Source organism: Toxorhynchites rutilus, chromosome 1 (genome assembly GCF_029784135.1).
Source record: "Toxorhynchites rutilus septentrionalis strain SRP chromosome 1, ASM2978413v1, whole genome shotgun sequence".
NCBI classification, from domain to species: Eukaryota; Metazoa; Arthropoda; class Insecta; order Diptera; family Culicidae; genus Toxorhynchites; species Toxorhynchites rutilus.
The window spans coordinates 135883910-135911217 of NC_073744.1; the positions used below are offsets into that span (position 1 = coordinate 135883910).

A 27308-nucleotide genomic window follows, 5' to 3' on the forward strand; every position below is an offset into this window, starting at 1 on the left:
TTGAGATGCATTTTTGCAAAACACTGTCAAGGACTATATTATAGCGCGCAAAAATACCTTTCCAACAAGCTATAGTATGACTCGATACAATGAATACAACTAGAACTACGCGCTTACAACGACACCTCGCGGAAATACCGCAGGACTTTTTTGACAGCCTAATATATATTTTGCAAAATATTAGCTCATTCGAACATCATTTATTAGTGTCACAGACGTAAAAAATTGAAAAAAAATTGGGTTTTCAAAAAAATTTCTCCCCCCTCTCTAAGTGGGGGCTGCCATAGAAATGAAACACAAATTTCAGTATAACTCGAGAATTAATCAAGCAAACGAACCCAAATTCATCGTGTGGACGTTTTAGGTTGTAATAAATGTTTCTATGTTGGATAGACACTCCTCCCCCCTCCAAAGGGGGGCTACTATACAAATAAAATACAAATTTCAGCATAATTCGAGAATTAATAAAGCAAACTAACCCAAATTGTGCACCCGTGGTCGATAGGTTAGCGTCATAACTAACATGCCGGGTGTTCGGGTTCGATTCCCGTTCTGGTCGGGGGAATTTTTCGTCAAAGAAATTTCCTCCGACTTGCACTGTGATCACGCGTATTCTAGAGCTTGCCACTCAGAATGCATTCAAGGCGTGTTATTTGGCATAGAAATCTTAACTAAGTACTAATAAAAATGACGCAAGTAATACTACGTTGAGACGGCGAAGTTCCTCTAGGAACGTTAGTGCCATTGAAGAAGAAGAAGAAGAACCCAAATTTGGCATGTGGAGGTAAATGTTTATATATTGGATAGATACTCCGCCCCCTTCCTCAGGAGGGATGCTGCAGAACTCGAGACTCAATTAATAATAATAATAATAATATAAGGGGCAATAAATATTTCTATGGTGGTTTGACATTCGCATAACTCGAGAATCAATCAAACATGCAAACGGAACAAAATTTGGCATGTGGAGGTTTTAGAGGGCACGAAATGTTTCTATGGTGGTTCGACATTCCTCTCCCCTCTCTAAGGGGACGGGGACTGCCATACAAATGAAACGCAAACTCCTGCATAGCTCGAAAACTAATCAATCAAATGCAGCCGAATTTGAGATGTTAGGGTTTTTGGGTACGAGAAATGTTTCTATGATTATATGACACCCCTCCCTCATCTGGAATGGAGAGGGGGTATTTCAACCAAACATGACAATGGAAAATGTTCGGAAAACTCTGAAGGGAAATGGAACAATTCGGAAAATTCAATTCTCATGTGTTCTATAATTACATAGTGACAAGCGTTGTTAGTCCATTTGATGTTTGCGCCAACGAAATTGATTTTTGTTCGAAAGTGGAAATGGATTTTAATGTGATAAAACGCACTCCTATATTTTCTTCTATCTATATAAATATAAAATGGATCGCCGAATGTGTTGATAAGAGCAAAACTCGAAGAAGGAATTATCCGATTTAGGGCTATCTTCATTCTATCATATTTTCTGTATCAAACATTTATTCGATGTAACGAAGAAACATGTTATTTACAATTGATTGAAAAATCTTGAACGTGAATTGTGTCTGAAAATAATCTGATATTGTAACGGCGAGTTTTGGTAGAAGTCCTAGGAAATTAATATTAAAAGTAAATTGTAAAAGGTCAATTAGAAGATGAATTAATGAACAGTTCTGCGATTGGACCCATGATCGTAAGTAAGAAAACGTGTATGTTTGGAGGTGTTGAAAACAAAAAATAAATTTTGGGCGGGACGAAGTTTGCCCGGTCAGCTAGTAACATATAGAGTAATGAACCTCATACACGGAAGTCGGAAGTCACAGCGCCAAATTCTGAATGCGCTGACAACAAACACCACCACGGTTAGTCATAATAACCAAGTCGATCCGCTTCTTCCACAATTGTCACAAATGCCGCCATCGTTTCCTCACCCACCGGAGTAATCTGATCTGCCGGTAGGATAAACATATCCGTAGAATCTGGCGGACCTCTCAGTTCGAACGTTAACGAAACAGGAATTTTACCCTCATGATAGGCCCAATCGATGCTGCCTCCGCTCGAAGGATAGATTGTCTCATATTTGCTTCCCCCTTGGAAGCTGGTGCCATGAACCGCAGTCAAAGCAGCGATAGCTTTCTCCGTGATCCGATTGAGATGGTCATAGTTTGAGACCTTCTCCGGGGTATGGCCAAAGGGAAACATCAACAGCTGGGAGTAAGAGTGCAGAGCAATGTACGTCCGGATGTGTTCCTTCTCGGCATTATTCCGAATAAAATCAGCCAAGGCTGCAGCCTCCGGTTCTGAGAAAACAGCGCCACCCGAGAAATCGTAGCTGCACTGATCATCGCTGGAACCGATTCCACCCCAATTGCTGGCGAAGTTGCGATTCAGGTCTACGCCACGACAAAGTCCATAGGGCTTACGATTCTTGCGCCACAAACGATCACCTTCGAAGGTGAACTTATACCCATCGGGATTGACTATGGGAAAGAAAAACCAATCGTAGTTGGTTGAGAGGTTGACGATTCGTGGATCTGAAGAGGTAATGAGTTGATTCAGTATATACGTTGCGGTGGCCGGCGATATCCATTCACGCGCATGGATTCCTCCTTCGACGAAAATTGCTTTATTGTCAGCCTTCCGAGAAACCTTTACTCCTTTGATAGGTAAACCTTCGTAGCTGCTTCCGAGACTCAAAACACTAACGAAGGGGTATTTACTGGCCAAATCATCCATCCAAGCGTAAATCGTTTGTAGATGGAAGTAATGATTCCAATCGAATTCGGTGAGACTCACCGACGCAGGTTTGACTCGCTCGGTTTCCTTGTCGATTTTCTCTTGCATGTTGTATTCCTGGAAACAATTTACATTGACAAAAAAAAATAGAATATTCAAAGCTGTCACTTACCAGCACTCTTCCTTTGACCAAAAACCGGTCCATCAAATTCTCGAAATCCGCCACTTTGTTGGCGGAAACCATGATGGTCAGATGCTGACCGGGTTGCCGTGCGTGCCCATAGAACGTATGACTGTCGCTTTTAGCTTCCAGATCTTGAAACACCTGCACATGTCGGTCCGTTTCGAGCTCCACGCGGTAGAGGCGATAATTATCATAACGCGCGCGGTTATCCTGTCCTGTACAGTGAAGAGCCAAACTGAGCAAAATTATTCCCAAATAAAAGACACAGCCACATTCTGATGCGTTCCTACCGGCCATTGTTAGCGAACTAAATTTGATTGAATCGACTGGCGAATATTTCCAATAAGCTCGATGTCGCTGCCAGCTTCCGTTATCTCTTCAATGCAAGATGACTTCAATTGTTTCACGCGCTTAGAGAAACCCGGAGATAATTGCTATCTCTTGCGAGCGTGTGTACTAAGCATCTATCGGATGGTTCTGTAAATTAAAATGAAAAGTAAATAATAAGCGGGGAAGGATTTGAAATGAAGTGAATATCATTCATTTTACATATCTTTCGGCTGAAACCAAAACAAACGATGACTATCTGTTATTTACACTTTAGAGACGAATGAACTCTCAGAGTTTAAAGTCTCTCTAATTCAATACCTTCCTTCCTTCCTGTTATTTACAGTGATTTTGATTGCTCAGCGGACGGAACGCGCTCGAGCTGTTGAGTGACTTCTAATTTGCCTAAAATTGGTGAAATAATAAACCTAAAATAGGTGAAAATAGGCTTTATCCCTGTACCCACTTCACGGTGAAAACAAAATGAACGGCACACCATTCCATTTCATTTCAGTCATTTGTCGTCAATCTATGTAGACCAAAACATCCCTAATACTACTTAATACTATTTAAATAAAACTAAAGAAAGCTAGCTGGCTAATTAATTCATTCAATTTTAAAGGACGAATTCAACAAGTTACACAGTGTAAATATTTTTTTTATTTATTCATTTCGTCAAACCAGCGTAGACTACATAAATATTATTATAAAATATATATAATTATTTACCGCCAAATTCAACTATATCTCATTACATTTTTTTTGACGTAGGATTACGTCTTTCGGGAACATATTGGGGTACAAATTGAAAAATGAAAATCGATCGCATCGTGAAAAATGTCCAATTTCAAACGCTTGTTACTAATTCATTTCATGATGGATTGATGAGATTTTTGCATCAAACGATTACGGCACTCCATAATAATTTTTCACATTGAATAAAATAGTATATATCATATAACTAACTATCGAACAATTGAAAAAATTCAACCCCTATCCAAAAAGTGATACCCAGTCCTGATTGGTCGAAATTGACGTCATTTCTTTTTCGCGCCCGATTCGTTCTCTCACCGGCAAGCTGCATGGCAATCGAGTAGGAGGCGCCTACATCACACATACCAAATGATATAAAAGCAAGGAGCATTCGTGGATCTCATTCATTCTTACAACGGACGTGGAACGGACAACAACAAGTGGAGAGCAGCAGCAGTGAAAGCGGATAATATATAGGCGAGCATAGAAGTTGAGCGGTCAAAATGCGAGCTGTGTCTCGCATCGAGCTTCTATGGCAGCATAAGCAGCGGCAAACAGTAGCAACGGTTGTTGAAACCGGTCTACTACTAGTGGCAGCAGCAAGCATCACGAGCGGATCGTTTCAGGCACGCTCTCTCCGTCAGAAGTGCGAGAACGTTTCTTGGCATCGTGAAAGTGCAGCATCGAATCTGAGCGGCCAACAATTGAGCTGTTTCTCACATAAGTGGCAGTAGCAGCAGCATCGATGTTGTGCTGTGTCTCGTATCGGTCCACTACTGTTGGCAACAACAAATATCATGAGTAGAGAGTTTCAGGCATTCTCTCTTTCTCTACTGCTGCTGCTGCTGCTGCTACTCAGTCAGATTTCTCATTCTTGTTGGACGCTCAGATCGATAAACATATGTGTTTCTAGTGTGCATTGCTGGTACTCCTGTTCACATCAACCAATACAATTGGATGCGGTTATGGAGTTAAAGGAGACAAAGGACCCGGTTAAGGAATAGTGTATCGCACGGTTCCACATGGCAACATCCAGTGTATCAAACCCACTATCCGTTGTTTAGCTCACCGTGAGGGTGTCAACGAAATCCTTGCAAACCGACGCACAGAAGCCGAAGATGCCAAAGCCAAGGAAAGCAGCAGCGACTCCGAAAAAACTACCGCTGCCAAATAGTTAACAACTACTACATCCGACTGAAACCTCATTACATTAGCACGCAGCAGATTCCATACAACCCATTTAACCATTCCAGTTCTTTTCAGGACTTTCGATATTGCTTTGAAACGAAAGAGTTTAATTTATTGTTTTCCACTTATCATAAAAATGATATAAAACTACGATCAAAAATACTGTTTACTTTTCATCATTCTTTGTGTGGACACCGACTGGATAACATCGTTGCTGGACGGGCTGGACGGCGAGGGATCGAGTGCCTTTCTCAAGGCAAGAGGGCGGAGGTGGTAGCGCTGGAGTAGAATAGAGTAGAGATTTCAAAGGGCCTTTCTCAAGGCTAGAGACGAATGAACTACAAAAGTTTAAAGTCTCTATAATACAATACCTTCCTTCCTTCCTGTTTACTTTTACATTTTCTTTGATCATGTGCAACTAACAGGAATCTTATCACGTCAGAAACATACTTTCCATCAACCAACCTGACTGGATGCGGTAAGGGAGGCGAATGACATATGTATGCATATATATATATAGCGAAACGGCTCCGGTCATACACAGCACGTTTGAAACAAATGCCTCAAGGAATTTTCCTAAAATAATATTTTGCCGATGCCTTTGCGCGAACTACACAGGCGAGTAGCACCATAATAGCAAATCAAATGTCGAAGTTCGTGATATGGGTGCGTTCATCGCTATTCGGTTCGGCGTCGGTTTAACCCTTTCATTACGGCAGTGTGCTCCGCCGAAGTGCTACCCCTGTACGAAGCACTGCGCCGAAAAGTATACACATCGCGCTGGTGTGATCGAAGAGCAGTATGAATTTCATGTCGTCTAAAGACGACGCTCGTACACACAGCTCGTCGCGTGGATGTCGTCTATAGACGACATTCGTACACACAGGACGTCGCGCGGATGTCGTCTATAGACGACGCTCGTAACGGATGGGTTAACCATCAATAACTACGCTTGGCAACATTGACATCTGGCAATTTTCATATAAGATTTTTTCCCCGCAAAGTAAAAGTTTTCATGTACATAAAAGCGCATCGTAGTATGTCAACTGCTTCCCGGTTAGAAAATAAATGATCGTTAGAAAATAAATGAGCGACCCGTCCAATTTCAAACGCTTATTGCTCATTCATTTCATGATGGATTGATGAGATGTTTGCATCATACGTCGACAGCACTCCGTAATAATTTTTCACATTGAATAAAATAATATATATCATGTAACAAACAATCGAACAATTAAAAAATCTCAACCACTATCCAAACAGAAGATACCTAGGCCTGATTGATCGAAATTGACGTAATTTCTTTTTTCTGTGTTATAGTGACTTCCAACACTTCTGGCTGGTTCGTCACTTTAACTTCCATTTTTTGGAAGAATGTCGGGAGTGAGGATTGAACTCGTGACCTTGAGCGTTGAGTGGTACGGATGTTACCAGTACGCCTGATCGCCTCCATTTCATTATATTGAGATAGTCAATTATTTCACTGTGTTCATTGCAGAGTCTTATCATAAGATCAATAGGACTATGTTTGGCAAAATTTGAAAATGCTGAAGTTAAAATTTTGGTTTCCTAATATTTCTTCTGATATGATATGATGTGTTGTGATATGATGTCAATAATAAAAAGAATCATGGCAGATTTTCGACGTTCTTTTGACGTAGGACTACGTCTAACCGGAAGATATAGGGGGTGAAATGGAAATCTAGGCACTGAACAAGTAGGAAAAAATGCAAGATTTGGAACGCTTATAACTCGAGCATTTCTCAATAGATCGCAAAGGTTTTTGCATCAATTGATAGGAAATATATCTACGCATCTATCATAACGAATAACATTTCATTTTTCTTGAGATAAATAATTGAATAATTGTGAAATATCAAGCATTGTCCAAATGCACTATGTGCCCATTTTTTATTGGTCCATTTTGTGCGCCTCAAATCGTACCGACCAAAACGGGCAACCAGAGCAGCAGCGAAATAGAATGAAGCACGATTGGAAAGGAAAAAGAAAAAGATGAACATTGGTCGCTGTCTCACACATGCGTAATTCTCGAGCCAGCCAGTCAGCTTAAAAATCCCCGCTCCGCTGCCGTAACGATCATTCTCATTCAAACCGTACACCACATCGGTTCGCATCACAACACATCAACAAACCAACCCAAGCAGCCATGTCTGGACATGGTAAAGGAGGAAAAGTGAAGGGAAAAGCAAAATCCCGCTCGAACCGTGTTGATCTGGAGTTCCCCGCAAGGGTAGCTAGGCCGAGCGCGTTAGTACCAGTGCACCAGTCCACATAGCCGGCGTTATATAGTTTCGGCCGCCGAAGTGATCGAGTTGGCTGGTAAAGCTGCTCGCGACGATAAAAAAAAACCCGCATTCAGAACAGACCGCATTCGGTTCGGTGGACATCAAGACAACAACAAGCAGTTGCAGCGAGTGGCGAGTGGCAAACGCAATCGCAAAACGGCATCAGGTAGCAGAAGAAAAAAGTTTATTTTTTATACAAAATGCTTTGGTGGCAAATCCAGAACAAGGCGGCATCGAGGGCGTCCGAAATGGTTTTTTTCAAAACCACGAGTACTAAGTTTTCTGAATTGGAACCATTCCATAAAACAAGGCGCTTTTCAGGGCCATTAAACCTTCCAAAAAAGAGTTTAGGAAATACAGTTCAATGCTTTCTAAAACAATATCCAAAATAATAATAAAACACAAATTGATTTTTTCATAATTTGTTTGCCAGGATATGATGAGTATGTGAATTTGGCAGTTGTTCTGAGCTTATTGATTTTCACCAATTCTTAAATTGCTTCTAGATTGAGAGTACAGTAATTTACACTTATCTCGACATTTAGCTAATTGGACGGACCTGTAATGCGACATATTTATTCGGACATTTTTGTAAACATAGAGATCCAAATTATGACCCCACATTGAAAGTCGACACTCTACCACTGTCATCGCAAATGTTCAATTACAGGTTAAAATTACCTACAATCCGATACTGAGTGGTGGTAATGCGACGTGCCATTGAATGTAATTTACTGTAAAATATGTCACAAGCTGGATGGGAAGAAATTTTCCAACTGTGAAAGCTGTGGCGAGTGGCCAATGCAATCGCTAAACAGAAAGGTTTAGCCGAACAAGATGGGGATATCGAGTGATAACAAAACATCAAACTCTTTAGATTGAAGATAATTTTGTGATCCTGAAAAGGACCCTTTTTAGCCTGCATACGACTCCAACGAGCGAACAAATCGTAATGAATGTATTTTTTTGCCATCGCTCCCTTTTAACGCTCATTCGTTCGTCTCGTTGGACTCACCCCTCTGGCTGAGTCTGCCGATTTGTCTCTATCCTGTGAGTGTGTACCGCTAGAGTATAAAACACGCGGACCCCCAAAAAATATCTTATTTTCTTTCAAACCGTAAACCCGTGTGGTTGTACGGCATCGGCATCGTGGACGTAACAAAGGAGGACAAGTTAAGGGAAAGGCAAAGTCTCACTCGAACCGTGCAGGTCTCCAGTTCCCTGTTGGTCGCATTCACTGATTGCTCCGCAAGGGTAACTAGGCCGAACGGATTGGTGCCGGAGCACCAGTATACCTAACAGCGATTATAGAGTTTCGGCCGTCGGAGTGCTCGAGTTGGCTTGCAAAGCTGCTCACGACAATCAGAAAACCCGCATCAAGAACAGAGCAGCTTCGGTTCGGCGCTCATCAAGGCAACAATTAGTTTCAGTGAATGGCAAAGTGTTTCTCCGGCACGTCGTATTAAATGTAATTTACTGAACAACATGTCACAAGCTGGATGGGAAGAAATTTTCCAACTGTGAAAGCTGTGGCGAGTGGCAAACGCAATAGCTAAACAGGAAGGTTTAACCGAACAAGATGGGAATATCGAGTGATAACAAAAACACAACACCAAAGGTTCTTTTCAGAACCATCAACATACCCATAAAGAGTAAACAGTAAACTAATCCATTTTTCAAGTAGATAGGTAGGTATTCACGTAGGAGAAGAAAATAAAACAATATATTTAAAATATATATTTAACAAAAGCTGTCCCCTTTGTATAGTCCTACGTCACTCCGGTTATGTCCCCGACATTACCCACCCGTCTTTTTAAGCTTTGAATTTTATTTAGCATGCAACGTACCTTATATGGAGGGTAGTTTATGAAGTGCAAATAATAAATTGTTCTTCTACAGATTCAATTCTGTTGAAGTAGTGCAATGTACACCCCTACATGTTCTCTTGGCTTTAGGATTTCGGACTTCCCTACTTCGCTGCTAATATTGACGTAACAAAAATCTTGTTCAATCCTGTAGTCCGAGTGTCGTTATTATTCTAGTTGAAGTTTCTTCCCTATTTCACTAAATACACAGCTTTGCTTCCTGTTGACTACGCTTTCACAACTGATTATGGGCCCAGAGTTTGTGGCCGTAGTTAAATAGTGAAGAACTTGCAAAGAAACTGTGAAGTGCTTCTTCCATACGGACGGAAAAATTCCACGTGGTCACGAGTTACAAAATGGCTGGTAGTGTGAATTTTTTTCCCCTCCTGACTCCTGGAAGCAGCGTATGGAATGGCTGTTGGAGAAAAAGGACTTGTGGGGAGTGATAAATGTCGCTAAGCCAGATCCGGAAACCGAGGATTGGAGAAGCCGTGGCAGAAAAGCTCGTACGAATATCGAACTATTCATAGAAGATGGCCAGTTTAGATTGGTGAAAAATGCAACAAGTGCACGTGAAATGTGGCTGGCTCTAAAGGAGCTCAAGGAAAAGGCAACAATATCGACGATAGTTCATAATCTGACGCTGTTGTGTAGTGCAAATTTGTCGGAAGGTGATTGCATGGAAAAACATCTATTAAACATGGATGACTTGTTTGATAACACTTAGATGATAAATTGCAAACCGCAATGATTTTTCGAAGTGTGCCTGAATCATATCGCGGTCTGGTTCAGAGTTTGCAAAGTCGGGACGACCACAACTGGACTATTCCGTTGGTTGAAACGCGGTTGTTGGATGAATATAATCAGCGACGTGTACGTAGGGAAGTGCCAGTGAAACTAAGTAAAGCCATGAAATCGCATGCGGAAAATGAGAAGAAAGAAAAAGTGAGTTATTTCTGTAAACTACCGGGACATTTCCGTAAAAATAGCCGAAAATGGCTGGCGCAGAAAAGTGATTAGAAAGGAAATTATCGTGAAGCGAATTAGGTGAAGAGTTCGCGTGATTCTGTTTGTTTTTTGGCAGGTGAAGTGACACCGAATTGTTGGGTCATTGATAGTGGAGCGACGTGTCATATGACCAGCGATAGCTCGTTTTTATATTGGGGTGAGGCCGTCATGACGGCAGAGTATGTTCAAAACGGATTGCCATCAAAATCTGTTAGTAAGACGCCGTATGAATATTGGACGGGTCAAAAGTCAGATATGAAACGTTTTTGCGTATTCGGTTGTGAAGCTTACATACAAATACCTGATGTGAAGCGCTTGAAATTAGATGAAAAAGGAGAGACGAATGAACTGCAAAGTTTAAAGTCTCTTAAAAACAAAGAAAGAAGAAGAAGATGAAAAAGCTATTAAGCTAGTATTTGTGGGATATTCTGAGGATCACAAAGGGTACCGTTTTGTGAATCGCTCAAATAATGCTTGGATAACCCATCGTCAATTTAGCGTCACGTTATCATCCATGGAAGCTGAATATGTTGCACTGAGTGAGACTTGTCAAGAACTCATATGGTTACGACGGTTGTTTACGGATCTTGGAGAGGTGCCAACAAATGCCACGAATGTTTTCAGACAGAGAGAATGATAGCGGATGCTTTCACGTAGCCGCTAGGTGCTACGAAGTTCCGGAGGTTACTGGCTGATATTGGACTAAAGAATTGAGCGACTGTGGTGTCCACTGAGGAGGAGTGTTGGAGTAGTGCAATGTACACCCCTACATGTTCTCTTGTCTTTAGGATTTCGGACATCCTTACTTCGCTGTCAACATTGACGTAACAAAAACAGTCAGCGCGAGTGACAACGTGAAGACTGTACTTATTCATTCCAAACCATATCTTTGTACGATAAAGACGTGATTAAATCTTGTTCAATCTTGTAGTTCGAGTGTCGTTATTATTCTAGTTGAAGTTTCTTCCCTGTTTCACTAAATACACTGCTTTGCTTCTTGTTAGCTACCGTTTCACAATAAATTCTGTCTTCATGTAATATTATGTTGGGGGCCATACAATATTTCAATATTTGAGAATTGATCCGACGTATGTAAGGTACAATGTTTTTATTTTGTACGGATCCTGGAAATGGTAGCTAAAACAATTGAATTGAAACAATTGATGATTGTGTTATAATCGGGGTTCTGGCAACCCTATCCCAACCAATGCAATATTTGATTACGTTGGATAGTTCCCTTTGGAAACCGATGTTTGGATACCCATCCGGAAGCTTTCTTGACGATTTGCAATTAAAAACACAGCTGAAGAATCGCGCGGAGCACTTCATTTTCTATTTTACGTTATGATTTCTATGCTCATGATTTTTTTATGCTGGCTACTAAAAGGCGGCCATCTTAGCAATCCCTTGATTATAATGATCAACGGGTTAGTTTCGAATCTAAGACCACACGTGAGTCTCTTACTCGTTGACTTTTATTTACGGGTTGATTTTCCTAGATTAACAACAATGTTCCATAAGATTTCCCTAGATTAACAACACTGTTTCATAAGCTGAGTAAGTTCCAAAAAAAAACTTACTTAGCTTAAAGCCTAACCTGAAGCGCGAAAGAGACAGGTCGATCACAAGCATCTGAATTTTCGCATTCTCTTAGAAATTTCAATGGTATTCAACTGACACTAGTTGTTTATTATTATTAACAACTCTTATTTTAGGAGAATTTTTTTTAGAAATTACTTATCTTTACTTAGACTGCGCTATCAAAGAAGATATTCGTTGTCTGACTGCATTGTTTTCTTTTTCCGAATTTTTATAAGTTTAATTTACTTTTGAACACACTGACAGACCACCCTGAGATATATTTTTATTGAGGTATTCGCATTCGGAACTCTTGCCAAATCACTCCAATTGTAATACTTGTTACAATTTATAATCATGAATTGGAAAACAAAAACTTGGTTCTCATAATTTAGATTACAATAGAGATTTTTGAAGGTGAAAATAATGTTCGATTGTAGTTAAAGAGGAATATCACCTGTCGGTTGCTGCCCGACTTTCAACTCCAAATGATTAAAGCCATCGGGCTCGAAGTCGACGCAACGCTTGGCCCAATCACTATCATTGCAGCTTACTACTCCAAACAAGCCAGCGTATAGCATGGCCCATGCGGCTGCCCCACTAAGTCAACGAACGTGGCAATCTAAACTAAAGTAGCAGTTATGCAGTATCCTTCGTCCTCTCGTTATTTGACTTCCTTCGTCATCATGTTTGTGGTACCTTGAATGCGTTGCGCTGAGCGGTGTACTAAACACGCTGAAATCAACTTAAATGAAAATTGGATTCGAAGCTTCAGCGATACATGTGTGACGCTAGCTGTCCCGTCATGGAACCAGGGGTACGACTAAAACGTCAAATCCCTCATATTGCCAGTGTACCCAATATTGCTGCGGTTTACTGACATTTTGGTTCAATCAATTACTGTTGTGTACAACTCGGTGCGGTTATATAGTCGAATAGTGGCTAACTTTAAACTCCATGTTAAATGTGAACACCTCCATGTGAAACTGAAATATGAATATCGCTCATGCAGTTAGAATAAAGCAGCGCATTTTTCGATTTCAATCCTCGTAAGTGATATGTTGATAAACAAATGACGCCATATTGATTTTGATTTTGGGTAGCCTATATTCAATTGATGTCTAACCCCTGCATGGAACATGGTACTTTGTCAATCAGTCTGGAGTACAGAAAATGAACGACTTGGACAAAAACAGAAGGCATGATTTGGGAACGCATTGATAATTCAATTTGACTTGAAACCTGCCACAGATGACACTGTTTGAGTATTCACTGATCACGAAGCGATATCCGTGAACGAATATAAATGTTTCATATCCTATGCAAGCGATAAACAAAGGATCGGTTTTCATGTCATCTGGTGTAGTACGATATTTTACAGTAAGAACGGCTGTCAAGGAACCTGGTCGAAGTACGTGGATAGCATGGCCTTCCATTAAAATAGAAAAGTCACAGGAGGGTTGTGTCCGAGACACGACCGCATAATTGACGTAGGATTCCGTTAGTCTATCTGTTGATTTTTCATATGCTGGAAAATTAACATCAGAAAACTCTTTGATAATGATTTGGTGGCCCTGAAAAGAGCCGTTTTGTTTGGTTGTTCGGTATTGTTTGTTCACTCCACCAGTGTTTACCGAGTGATGATGACAGAAGGATGGCAAACAGTCGTTGGATAGTACGTATCACATAAAAGATGCTGAAGTGGAACGAGATATGATGAAAACCGCCCTCTGTGATCCTAGATTAGATGCCACCTGTGTTATGTATGGATGAAAAAAAACTCACTAATTTATAATAATTAATTACCAATACCGAACACAATTATCAATTTTTCACATCAGTAAAAACGTAATATATGTTAATGTAGTAATGTATGTTAATGTAGAGAAAAATATTTGAAATGGAAAAGGTAATTTTCTTTTATAATTTTTAGTTTCTGAATGTTTATTCAACCCAATGCGAATTTTAATTGGACTAACAACACCAACACCTATACTATATATAGAGCATGTGGGAAATCACATTTTCTAATATTTCTTCACTTTTCCAATTTTTCTCGCCATATAAACTTTTCTTGAGTGAAAATGAACATAACAAAACAGACAGCTTAAACCGAACGACCCGTTCTCGAGCGGGAACACACCTTGGTTTTTATTTATGAAAATTTAAATAAATCGTTTCATATACCAAGTGATTTTGAACACAACAATTTTACATTTACACTTGTGCTAAATTTTTCACAATACACGATCGGTCATTGATATGAAATTTCACGAAGCAACCAACTCTAAATGCCCCCGACTTGCATATATTGGCAATGCTGAGTTCACTCAGGCACCTTGGTTTTGATGTCTCTGTTAGGGAACACTTCACGGTGGGAATAAAAGTTTCCCCTACTTTCATGTATTTGCAATGTCGATTTCCTCCAGCTAGCTTGGTTTTGATGTCTCTGTTAGGGAACACATTTCGGTGGCAGTAAAAGTTCCCCCTTCTTTCATGTATTTGCAATGCCGATTACCCCCAGGTTGCTTGGTTTTGATGTCTCTGTTAGGGAACCGTCACATGTATCGTCAATTTCAACAAACCAAAAGAGAGTATTTCCGTTAGGATAGGGGTTGAGATTTTTCAATAGTTCGATAGTTAGTTTCATGACATATATTATTTTCTCCAATATGAAAAATTGTTATGGAGTGCCAGAATCGATTGACGCAAAAAATTCATCAATCCATCATTAAATGACTGAGCAATAAGCGTTTGAAATTGGACAATTTTCACGATGTGCTCGATTTTCGATAATCCTACGTGAAAAGGTCGTCCTAATCAAGCTGAGTCTGTTAGGTGTCTGCGGAAGAGTTGCTACATTGAACTTGGCCCGGACTTCTTTTGACGTAGGACTACGTCTTTCATTTCTATACCGGGGAGTAAAACCAAAGTTTCGAAAATGAAAGCGTTACGCCGGAGACCGAGATTTTGAGCGTTAATAGCTCTTAAACAACTGAACGAAATGGTATGATAAACACTTCATTCGAAAGATAAAATGTCTACGCGTCATATACTTGTTACTTTTTCTTCCTAAAACTTGTTTCAATAGTCTTAAAATTGCTTTCAAAATAGGCTATTGAAATCATCAATCGGTATATAAGCGAGCGCCGCTCGTAAAACCCCTCAGTTATGATTGAACAGCGATTGGAGCATGTTGTCGCTGTGTTGTGAAGCTATTTTCGTTTATCATGAATGCGCTAATGAACGGTGTCACCAAGAGCCTGTATGTGCACCTAAGGCCAGAAGGAAATCCATCAGGAGGAGAGTGATGCCACGGTTCCGCTTGAAACATCGGCCGCCACACACACATATACACGCGCGGAATTCTCGTTGCTGAAAAATAATCTGCCAGTTCCCCTGGGAATTGAAAAATACATTCATGCGAAAGAGTTTATTTTAATGTTTTCTATCCATATAACACTGCAACCAAATACATTTGGTTTTGTGATTTTTCAATCAATCGCAATTAATAGGAAAGCTTCTGAATATTTTTTTTCCCATCAGTGGAAAACTTTCGTATCCAATATTGGATGCATAACATGAAAAACGTGAAACATCATCGCGAAAATCAAGTCATTTTCGAGCGATTATTTGTTTTCTACTCATAGAATGCTGCGACCAAATACATTTTGTTTTGGATTTTTTCAATCAATGCGATCAACCTAAGACCACGTCTTTCGGCAATTTATTAGAGGTGCAATGAATCTTTAGGAATTCCCGTTCTACGCGCACTGGCAAACAATGTTTACTCAACAATTTCTCAAACGAGAAATGGGTGTTGTGAGAAAGGATTAGCGAACGCGAAAACGACAAACGGGAGAAAGATATGTTTGGAGGTTGAAGGAAATTGGCAGAAAACTTCTTCATTCTATCATTCAAATAATGTGATTCATACCACTTCGTATTACCAGAAAGAGTTTCTTAATGCTCAAAGGAGGAATTGAGTCCTCCGAGGAAATTACCCAGCGCAAATTAGAGTCGACTATCGATTGCGGCATTCGTACACAAATAAGTTTATAATGCAGTTTCACCAAAGTGATTTCTTCGGATATATTCACTACATCATGTCATATATTTCATATTCTTCATTATGAAATTCATATCCATGGCACCTATCGGTATCGAATTATCATCTACACCACGATTTTCGCTAAATGCTCCTTTCAGTTCGGCCTGTAAAAAACTTTTCTGAACTCTAATCCATCAAATTGGGAGCCCTGAAAAGGGCCGTTGATTATATGCTAAGCTAATATAACACGCTCTCCTCGGATACGATGGGCCAGCTGGATGTCCTTGGGCATGATGTGACGCGTTTTGCATGGATAACACACAAATTGGTATCTTCGAATAAGCCTCCTGCAGCGTCATAACTGCGGAACTTTGGAAGCGCAAGTCGGTTTTGAAGTCCTGAGCAATTCCACGATTCAAATGCTGCAAAGGTAGCTGCGGATCACCAATTCGGTCGACTTCTGATAGCGACGAATTTCACGCAAAGTTCCCGGTCGATAGCGATGTGGCTTCTTCACCTATCCTGCTGCTGGTGCGCTTATCCGAGCTGCTTTCATGTGCCTTACCACCGAAAGACTAACGAGCTCGAGTCCTCACGGTGCGAGAGTAGAGTAAGAAATGAACGAAAGCAAAGGAAGCGTCATTTTATAAACCATAAAAGTATAGAATCTAAACCCCACCCTTATTATATTCGTAAGTATACAGTAAGCTTATATAATAAAGAGGGTGGGGTTTACATTCGATACTTTTATGTTTTATAAAATGACACTTCCCTAGCTTTCGTTCAAGGTGCTACTGACACTCGACCTGAACGGTTATGTTTTTAGCGCCATTCTAAAAGAGAACAATAGAAATACAAGTTTTCTCCTACTACCGGATGCAAAGCTTTTTTCAAAGCTATTTTCGGTCCTAAATAAAAGCGTTTCTTACAGCAACAGTTGCCCGGATACCAGGAAAGGAGGAAGCAGCCGAGAAGCTCCCAACCATTCAGGAAGTTGGTTCGGTCGGATTGACCACTTTGACCGGCAGTTTTCACTGCCCCTTGCGTGTCCCGCTGTTTGCACCCGTCTCATCAGCAACGTTTTCCTGCCAGTGACGCGCGATTTTGGCGCAATTTCTGCTCTTCAGCCATCAGCAACTCAGGAGGTGTGAAAAGGGGTCTTCTTCGCTTCGTCGCTTCGAACCGCTGCGGCGATTGCCCTGCCGTCGGCGGTATCCGGTCCCTTCCTCGCTACCCCACTACCATTAGGTGGTGATCTTCGAGGAGGTCCTTCAACACGATCGGTGAGTGACCAAACTTTTCATAATACCAGGAGTTAGTGAGAAATAGGACGCCCAAAGGGTATAGGTTAGAAAATTTTTACTACATATCCCAAATTGATTTTAATTTAACAGACATTTAAAAGTGATTTTTCCAAGTGTTTTTAAAACAGTGCTTTTCTGCCAGTGAACTTTTCCTCAAGTGTTTCGCCGCCAAGTGATTTCGGTGTTTGTTCTTGTAACTGCGTTGGCATTGTCCCCCGCCGTTACTGTCCTCCGCCGTTTTCGTCCCCCGTCGCACGTCGTATAGTCTACCTTGGTTCGTGAATATTTTTCCGCGCCTGGCTGTATTTCGATATAGCCAGGCCCCGATCATGGCTTCCAGCAGCTCCGGCGCCGGAAGGCCAACCAACATTTACAGTGGTGTTACCACCACTCGTACCTTGCCCAGATGGGCTGACCCTTTTGGTGGCAACTTACAAATATTACTGTTGAGAGCCACTGAAGGTAATATTCTTCCATCGAATCCTTTTACCGTTTCCAAATCGATCCAAGGAGTGATCGGTAAGGAATTTAAAGACGCTAAACCTCAACGCGACGATAAAAATCGCCTTCAATATGCGCTTCATCTACGAGATGAAAAACTTGTTCAACTGCTTCTGGGTACAAAGTCGCTGATCGACGAAACACCCATTGAAATTATATACCTTGAACCAACGCAAATGCGTTGTTTCCTGTCATGACGTTATGTTTCTAAATGAAGATGTCCTCCTATCTGAAGTGAGTCATGAACTAGCCGACCAAAATGTGATCGGTGTTAAGAAAATTTTAAGATTTGACCCAGTCTGGAAGGAAAGAGTTCCTACTTCAACCATGATCCTCACCATTAACGGAACAGTTATCCCTGAAGCAATTAACTTCGGATTCCTCCGTGCTTCAACCAGAAACTTCTACCCAAACCCGATGCAATGCTTCGGATGCTTCGCTTTCGGCCACATTTCCAAAAAGTGCGCCAAAAAAATCCAACTTTGTCGTAACTGCGGTGTAGCCCACCCTGAACTTAACACAAATAGTAATGATAAAGACAAAATTAAAAATTTTATCTGCAATGCACCTGCCTCTTGTGTGAACTGCAAGGGAAATCACGCCTCAACCAGTAGGAAGAGCCCAGCGTGGAACGCAGAGGATAACATTACCAGAGTCCGAATTGACCAAGGTGTGTCATATAAGGAAGCTAAATCCATTTTTGAGAACAAAAATGGTCCTTCCTTTGCTAGTAAGCTACAAGAAAGACTAGTCAAAATTCAAAATACAGGTTGTTCTCAATGCAAATGCAACTGCACTCAGGCTAAGACAATTTCTTCAGAAAAAGCAGTTCCAACCCCGTCCAGTAATCCACAGGAATCGGAACTCAGCACCTCCTCGTCAGATTCAGAATCCGACCCAGATATTTCAATGGAAATTGAAACTACCCCCTCCAACAAGAGGAAAAATACAAAAAAAAGGTCAACCTCAGATGGATTCAAATCATCAGAAGAGGAAATTTTTTGAGGAAAAGAATCCAATAGGAAGAAATCCAAGAACCAAAAAAAGACGGGTGGGTAATGTCGGGGGCATAACCGGAGTGACGTAGGACTATGCAAAGGGGACAGCTTTTGTTAAATATATATTTTAAATATATTGTTTTATTTTCTTCTCCTACGTGAATACCTACCTATCTACCTTAAAAATGGATTAGTTTACTGTTTACTCTTCATGAATATGTTGATGGTTCTGAAAAGAACCTTTGGTGTTGTGTTTTTGTTATCACTCGATATTCCCATCTTGTTCGGTTAAACCTTCCTGTTTAGCTATTGCGTTTGCCACTCGCCACAGCTTTCACAGTTGGAAAATTTCTTCCCATCCAGCTTGTGACATGTTGTTCAGTAAATTACATTTGATGCGACGTGCCGGAGAAACACTTTGCTACTCACTGAAACTAATTGTTGCCTTGATGAGCGCCGAACCGAAGCTGCTCTGTTCTTGATGCGGGTTTTCTGATTGTCGTGAGCAGCTTTGCAAGCCAACTCGAGCACTCCGACGGCCGAAACTCTATAATCGCTGTTAGGTATACTGGTGCTCCGGCACCAATCCTTTCGGCCTAGTTACCCTTGCGGAGCAATCAGTGAATGCGACCAACAGGGAACTGGAGACCTGCACGGTTCGAGTGAGACTTTGCCTTTCCCTTAACTTGTCCTCCTTTGTTACGTCCACGATGCCGATGCCGTACAACCACACGGGTTTACGGTTTGAAAGAAAATAAGGTATTTTTTTGGGGTCCGCGTGTTTTATACTCAAGCGGTACACACTCACAGGATAGAGACAAATCGGCAGACTCAGCCAGAGGGGCGAGTCCAACGAGACGAACGAATGAGCGTTAAAAGGGAGCGATGGCAAAAAAAATACATTCATTACGATTTGTTCGCTCGTTGGATTCACATGCAGGCTAAAAAGGGTCCTTTTCAGGATCACAAAATTATCTTCAATCTAAAGAGTTTATTGTTTTGTTATCACTCGATATCCCCATCTTGTTCGGCTAAACCTTGCTGTTTAGCGATTGCATTTGCCACTCGCCACAGCTTTCACAGTTGGAAATTTTTTTCCCATCCAGCTTGTGACATATTTTACAGTATATTACATTCAATGGCACGTCGCATTACCACCACTCAGTATCGGATTGGAGGTAATTTTAACCTGTAATTGAACATTTGCGATGACAGTGGTACAGTGTCGACCTTCAATGTGGGGTCATAATTTGGACCCCGAACTCTATGTTTACAAAAATGTCCAACTAAATATGTCGCATTACTGGTCCGTCCAATTAGCTAAATGTCGAGATAAGTGTAAATTACTGTACTTTCAATCTAGAAACAATTTAAGAATTGGTGAAAATCAATAAGCTCAGAACAACTGCCAAATTCACATTCTCATCATATCCTGGCAAACAAATTATGAAAAAATCAATTTGTGTTTTATTATTATTTTGGATATTGTTTTAGAAAGCATTGAACTGTATTTCCTAAACTCTTTTTTGGAAGGTTTAATGGCCCTGAAAAGCGCCTTGTTTTATGGAATGGTTCCAATTTAGAAAACTTTGTACTCGTGGTTTTGAAAAAAACCATTTCGAACGCCCTCGATGCCGCCTTGTTCTGGATTTGCCACCAAAGCAGTGTATATAGAACAAACTTTTTTCTTCTGCTACCTGATGCCGTTATGCGATTGCGTTTGCCACTCGCCACTCGCTGCAACTGCCTGTTGTCTTGATGTCCACCGAACCGAATGTGTTCTGTTCCGAATGCGGGTTTTCTTATCGTCGCGAGCAGCTTTACCAGCTAACTCGATCACTTCGGCGGCCGAAACTATATAAGGCCGGCTAGGTGGACTGGTGCACTAAAGGGTGTGTCACATCAAATTGCATCACGGAAAAAACGCTGTAGAAATTTAATTTTTAAGAATTATATCTTCAGCTTTGGTTTTATAATCAGATAAGAGTGTATAGATCACGTTGGCCATGCTTCACTGTCAATTTTTCGTAAATTTGGAAAAATGTCGTCGAACGAAAAAGAGCGTCGTGAATTAATCCTGTGCACTCATTTCGAGAATCCGGAGTTGTCACATCGGGACATCGGTAAGATGCTGGGAATCGTCCAAACCACTGTCAGCAGAGTACTAAAACGATACTTCGAGAACCTAACCATCGACCGGAAGGTGAAGAACGGCAAAAATGGATGCTCCGTCAGTGAAAAAGATCACAAGCGCGTAGTTAAGCAGTTTAGACGTGATCCGAGAAGTTCGGTCCGGGATGTCGCCAATAAGCTGAATTTATCAAGTTCATTCGTCCAGCGGACCAAGCAGCGGGAGGGCCTACGTACATACAAGGTTCAGAAGGCTCCTAACCGCGACGAAAGGCAAAACATGGTGGGGAAGACGCGAGCCCGGAAGCTGTACACCGAAATGCTGACGAAGCCGCATTGCCTGGTAATGGACGACGAAACCTACGTCAAAGCGGACTTTCGTCAGCTGCCGGGCCTGTTGTTCTTCTCCGCAGAGGACAAATTCAGCGTTTCGGAGGAGATTCGCAAGCAGAAACTATCCAAGTTTGCCAAAAAGTACATGGTGTGGCAAGCGATCTGCTCTTGCGGAAAGCGGAGCGCCCCCTTCGTGATGACCGGCACGGTAAACGGGCAGGTTTACCTTAAGGAGTGCCTACAGAAGCGCTTACTACCACTATTGAAGCAGCACGAGGGCCCGACCATCTTCTGGCCGGATCTCGCTTCGTGCCACTATTCAAAGGACGTGTTGGAGTGGTACGAAGCCAACGGGGTCACCTTCGTGCCAAAGGAAATGAACCCGCCCAACGCGCCGGAGCTTCGCCCAATAGAGAAATATTGGGCGATTATGAAGCAGGCCCTCCGGAAGAACCCAAAAGTTGTCAAATCGGAGGCGGACTTCAAGAGAAAATGGATTTCTGTTCAAAAAAAACTACAACCTGACGTTGTACAGAACCTTATGGACGGGGTAAAGAGGAAGGTGCGAGCATACGGGCTTGGGCTCGAAGTATGAATAAAAAGAAAATGCCAAAAGTTGTTTAATAGTTTTTATTTTACTGTCTAAAATTTTCAAAAGGATCGGTCTACTGGGCGAATTTCTACAGCGTTTTTTCCGTGATGCAATTTGATGTGACACACCCTTTAGTACTAACGCGCTCGGCCTAGCTACCCTTGCGGGGAACTCCAGATCAACACGGTTCGAGCGGGATTTTGCCTTTCCCTTCACTTTTCCTCCTTTACCATGTCCAGACATGGCTGCTTGGGTTGGTTTGTTGATGTGATGTGATGCGAAACGATGTGGTGTACGGTTTGAATGAGAATGATCGTTACGGCAGCGGAGCGGGGATTTTTAAGCTGACTGGCTGGCTCGAGAATTACGCATGTGTGAGACAGCGACCAATGTTTCGTTCATTTTTTTTCTTTTTCCTTTCCAATCGTGGTTCATTCTATTTCGCTGCTGCTCTGGTTGCCCGTTTTGGTCGGTACGATTTGAGGAGCACAAAATGGACCAATAAAAAATGGGCACATATTTAGTGCATTTAGACAATGCTTGATATTTCACAATTATTCAATTATTTATCTCAAGAAAAATGAAATGTTATTCGTTATGATAGATGCGTAGATATATTTCCTATCAATTGATGCAAAAACCTTTGCGATCTATTGAGAAATGCTCGAGTTATAAGCGTTCCAAATCTTGCATTTTTTCCTACTTGTTCAGTGCCTAAATTTCCATTTCACCCCCTATATCTTCCGGTTAGACGTAGTCCTACGTCAAAATACAACTCAAACCAACCATCCAACGAACCCAAACCATCCACTTCCCTCCAACCATCCACTTCCCCGCAACCATCCACTTCATTCCAACCAACCACCGCATCCAAAACTAAAACCTCCAACCAATCCAACCATTCAAACAAACCCACCCCACTCGGCAACAAACCAATTGCCAACGTTTCCAAAAATGATCCTAGACTAAAGAACAAATCCGGAAAATCTACCCATTCCTAATCTCATACCCTTCTCCCATCTTCGAACCCCTATTTACTTACCTCAGCCCACTTACCTTTTTCTCTTTTTTTTTAAAATTCACTCCTATAGCTAGTAACAGCAACCCTTCGTCCTGTAACCAAACACCCAACCGAAAACTTGCTATTCAATGGAACTTGCGTGGGCTATCCACTTCCATGAATGAAATTAAGCTAATGTTAGCTGAGGAACAACATCTCCCACTAGCACTGGCTTTTCAAGAAGCTAAAAAAATCAATGTATCGCTCTTAGAGCGGGCATTTAGCGGCAAATTTTCATGGTATTTTAAGGAAGGGCCATCCTCGGGGCTTTTTGGAGCCTGCCTCGCTGTCCTGAGTGACCTTCCTCATACCGTCATCCCCATAACATCATCATTACAAATATGTGCGATACAACTGAAGGGACCTCTACAGGTAACCCTTGCTTCCATTTATATTCCCCCATTGCACAGTAATGACATTGAAACTCAACTTACGGATGCCATCAAACAGTTACCGCACCCATTCGTCCTGATGGGTGACTTTAACGCCTCCCACTCTTCATGGGGAGGAAACAAATGTGACAAAAGAGGTAAAACAATTTTGGGAATCGTCCAAAAACTAAACCTCATCATACTTAACGATCACCGTCATACCAGGATAGATATCCATCGCGGATCATCATCGGCCATTGACATCACTATTGCTTCCTGGGACCTCGCCCCCAGGTTGAGCTGGACCGTTGATAGTGACCTCAGAGGTAGTGATCATTTCCCCATCCACATCCGAACCTTGTCAAGAAACCCAAACATTCGTTTGCGCAGGAAGTGGATATACCAGTCGGCTGACTGGGAAGGCTTCGAATCCACAATCAACAGCTTACTTTCTGAACATGAAAGCTGCTCCGTGGAAGAATTTACCCACGCCATCGTTTTGGCGGCTGAACAAAATATCCACCGTACCAGTGGGAAACCCGGCCGAAAGGCTGTCCCATGGTGGAACGATGCAGTTGCACAGGCCATCAAAAGGAGAAGAAAATCCCTCCGTATTCTACGACGCCTTCCTGATGGAAGCGCTTGCAAAATGATTGCCCTAACAAACTTCCAAACGGCTAGAGCTCTAGCCAGGAAGGTAATAACCGAAGCCAAGAAAAACAGTTGGATGGAATTTCTTGATGGCATCAACCCTAATACTTCGACATTTGAACTTTGGAACAAGGTCAACTCTCTTAGTGGCAAGAAAGCTTCAAACTACTATTCCCTCGAAATTAAGGGCACCTTCTCCGAAGACCCAGGCATCATAGCCGACCATCTAGCCGACCACTTTGCCACTATTTCAGCCACCTCCAACTACACCAACGAATTCAAGGCTATTAAGGCGGAGGCGGAACTTAAAGTTTTTCCTCCTGCTTCGGAACAGGTCCACAAATACAACGATAAGTTCTCTTTGGACGAGTTGTTATGGGCAATAAAAATATCCAAAAGCAAATCAGCCGGCCCAGACGGAATCGAATATCCGATGATCAAGCATCTACCTCTTCATGCAAAAATTCTACTCCTTCAGATATACAACGAATGTTGAGCTAACAGCTATTTCCCAGATGCATGGAAAACGGGCTTGGTAATACCTATCCCAAAAGTGAAGGAGAGTAAACGGGCCGCGAATAACTTCCGTCCCATAACCCTCCTCAACTGCTTAGGGAAAGTCTTCGAAAGAATGATCAATCGAAGACTTAGGACGGCCCTTGAAGAATACCAACTATTGGACCCCAGACAGCATGGCTTCCGCCGAGGTAAAGGTACGGGCACCTACTTCAGTCAACTCGATCATTTCCTTCAAGAGACTATCGAAAAGGGCCAACACAGCGAAATCGCTTCACTCGATCTAGCCAAAGCCTACGATACCACATGGCGCCATAACATTATCGATCAACTCCACCGATGGGGTTTTGAAGGCTCCCTCTTCAACATTCTTCGCTGTTTCCTCACCAATCGAAGCTTTCAAGTTTACTTCGGAGGAGTACTTTCGGATAACCGTTGCCTAGAAAACGGAGTACCACAAGGTTCGGTTCTATCAGTTTCCCTCTTCCTCGTTGCTATGCAGTCGGTTCTAGAGGTTATCCCAAAAAACACCGAGGTACTGGCCTATGCAGACGATCTACTGCTGATGGCAAGAAATGCTTTCCCAGAAATGGCGCGCAGAAGACTGCAGGAAGGAATCTCGGCGGTTAGTAACTGGGCAAATTCCATCGGGTTTAAGTTTTCGGCAGAGAAGTCTAATATAATGCACTGCTGCAAATGTAAAGGTCATAGGAAAAGGTTTAGAACATGTCTAATCAATGGCAGGCCTATTAAGAGAGTCAGCTCTGTCCGAATTCTCAGAGTGCTAGTTGACAGTAAACTATCTTTCGGACAACACCTCAGAAATGCTAAAGCTAGTATGAAGTGCCGCCTGCGGCTGATGAAAGCTTTAGGTGGCAGATGCCGCTTGAGTTCTCGTAAAACCATCTGCAACATAGGCAAAAGCATTATCTTCTCTAGAATTCGTTACGGTATCGAACTTTTCAGCCGTGCCTCTTGGGCTCACTTGAATCACCTAAAGCCTATCTACCATAGTGTGATTAGACATGCATCAGGAGCCTTTCAGACCAGCCCAATAAACGCTCTGCTTGTGGAGGCTGGCGTAGTTCCTTTCGAACACTTCCTCACAAATATGCTAGCCACTAAAGCCATCCGGACGTCCGAGAAATACCCGGATCTTCTATCCATTCACTCCAGAGCCAACATTTGGCTGCAAAATATTAGTCAAGTCACCCTCCCGACTATTGCCCCATCAAGCAGAGTGGGTCAACACCCATGGCACGCACATCCGCCAAAGATAGACTGGTCAATCAAAAATGCTGTTAGGGCTGGGGAAGCCAGCAGCATTGTCACGGCCTGTTTTAATAACCACCTACATAACAAGTATCACACCCACCACAAAATCTTCACAGATGGGTCTTTTGATGGAAACCTAACAGGGTTTGGAGTTTTTGCCAATAACACGGAGCTAAAATTCCAACTGCCTTCCATATGTTCGGTATACTCCGCCGAAATTGCCGCTCTCCTTGTCGCGACATCACTCTGTGATAACGACAGTAAAGTGGTGATCTTCTCGGATTCCTATAGTGCATTACGGGCGCTACAAAGTGACGATAGTAAACACCCTTGGATACAAAGCATTGAGGAAAAAATTACAGGGAAGGACATCACTTTCTGCTGGGTCCCAGGGCACTGCGGAATCCAGGGTAATGAACAGGCTGATCGTCTCGCCAAGGAGGGTAGGCTCTCTGAACTATGGACCACCTCCTCCCCAGCAACAGACACCATCAGATGGGTCAGTCAATCCCTCAGATTGAGCTGGGAGAACAGTTGGTATTTTTCCCGTGACCTCTTCTTAAGAAGGATCAAGAATACTACCCTTCCCTGGAAGGATAGTATTCTCCGATCTAATCAAGTATGTCTGACTCGTTTACGTATCGGGCATACATATTTAACACACAAATTCATCATGTGTGGATCGGAACGAACACTATGTGAGTCGTGCAATGTAAGACTCACGGTGGAACACATATTAATCACATGCTCTAGATTTAATGCCAGTGCTCCCTTGGCCGAGTGGTTAGCGTCATAACTAACATGCCGGGTGTTCGGGTTCGATTCCCGTTCTGGTCGGGGGAATTTTTCGTCAAAGAAATTTCCTCCGACTTGCACTGTGATCACGCGTATTCTAGAGCTTGCCACTCAGAATGCATTCAAGGCGTGTTATTTGGCATAGAAATCTCAACTAAGTACTAATAAAAATGACGCAAGTAATACTACGTTGAGACGGCGAAGTTCCTCTAGGAACGTTAGTGCCATTGAAGAAGAAGATTTAATGCCTCTAGAATAAAGTTTCAGGTTGCAGACACCATAAGGACAGCACTATCGGACGACGCCGTCGAGGAAAAAAGGACCATCGATTTCCTAAAGGATACAGGTTTATTTGAACAGATCTAATGTTTAATTACTACATTTACCTATACTGATAAAACTTTGTTTGTTTTCTCTTCTAATTTCAGCAAAAGATGAGCAGGTTTTTTACGCCTTTTTTAGAAGCGAGCTCCTCAAGCACACTAAAAGGGGCTTTTTCCCTGCTGCATTTGTTTGGTTGTGTTTTTGGCCCCAGAGCCGTGTAGGGTGCGGCAACACGTCATACATCCATAGCGGTTACTAGTAATGGGTCGAGCGAGAATAATGAATTTTGCAGTAATTTTTTCTTAGTTTTCCTTTCAATTAAATTTCCCGCCCTCAAGGGCAAGAGACGAATGAACTCTCAGAGTTTAAAGTCTCTCTAATTCATTACCGCTTACCACCACCCCTTTCGTTCATTTCTTACTCTACTCTCGCACCGTGAGGACTCGAGCTCGTTAG

At 42.0% G+C, this 27308-nt stretch overlaps 1 protein-coding gene across 2 annotated transcripts; it reads right to left on the reverse strand.

The window, feature by feature from the left end:
- Positions 1 to 1245: 1245 nt before the first annotated feature.
- Positions 1246 to 3691, reverse strand: LOC129775744 (zinc carboxypeptidase-like). 2 transcript variants are annotated; one of them, XM_055780821.1, is made up of 4 exons: positions 3575 to 3691; positions 3217 to 3403; positions 2915 to 3141; positions 1246 to 2859 (listed from the first exon to the last, which is right to left on the reverse strand). In XM_055780821.1, exons 2-4 carry the CDS (start codon positions 3221 to 3223, stop codon positions 1870 to 1872), a joined length of 1224 nt encoding a protein of 407 aa, XP_055636796.1. In that variant the 5' UTR covers positions 3224 to 3403; positions 3575 to 3691; the 3' UTR covers positions 1246 to 1869. The 2 variants fall into 2 exon arrangements, with proteins under 2 accessions (XP_055636796.1, XP_055636788.1); XM_055780813.1 differs by having other exon boundaries at positions 3476 to 3599.
- Positions 3692 to 27308: the final 23617 nt, after the last annotated feature.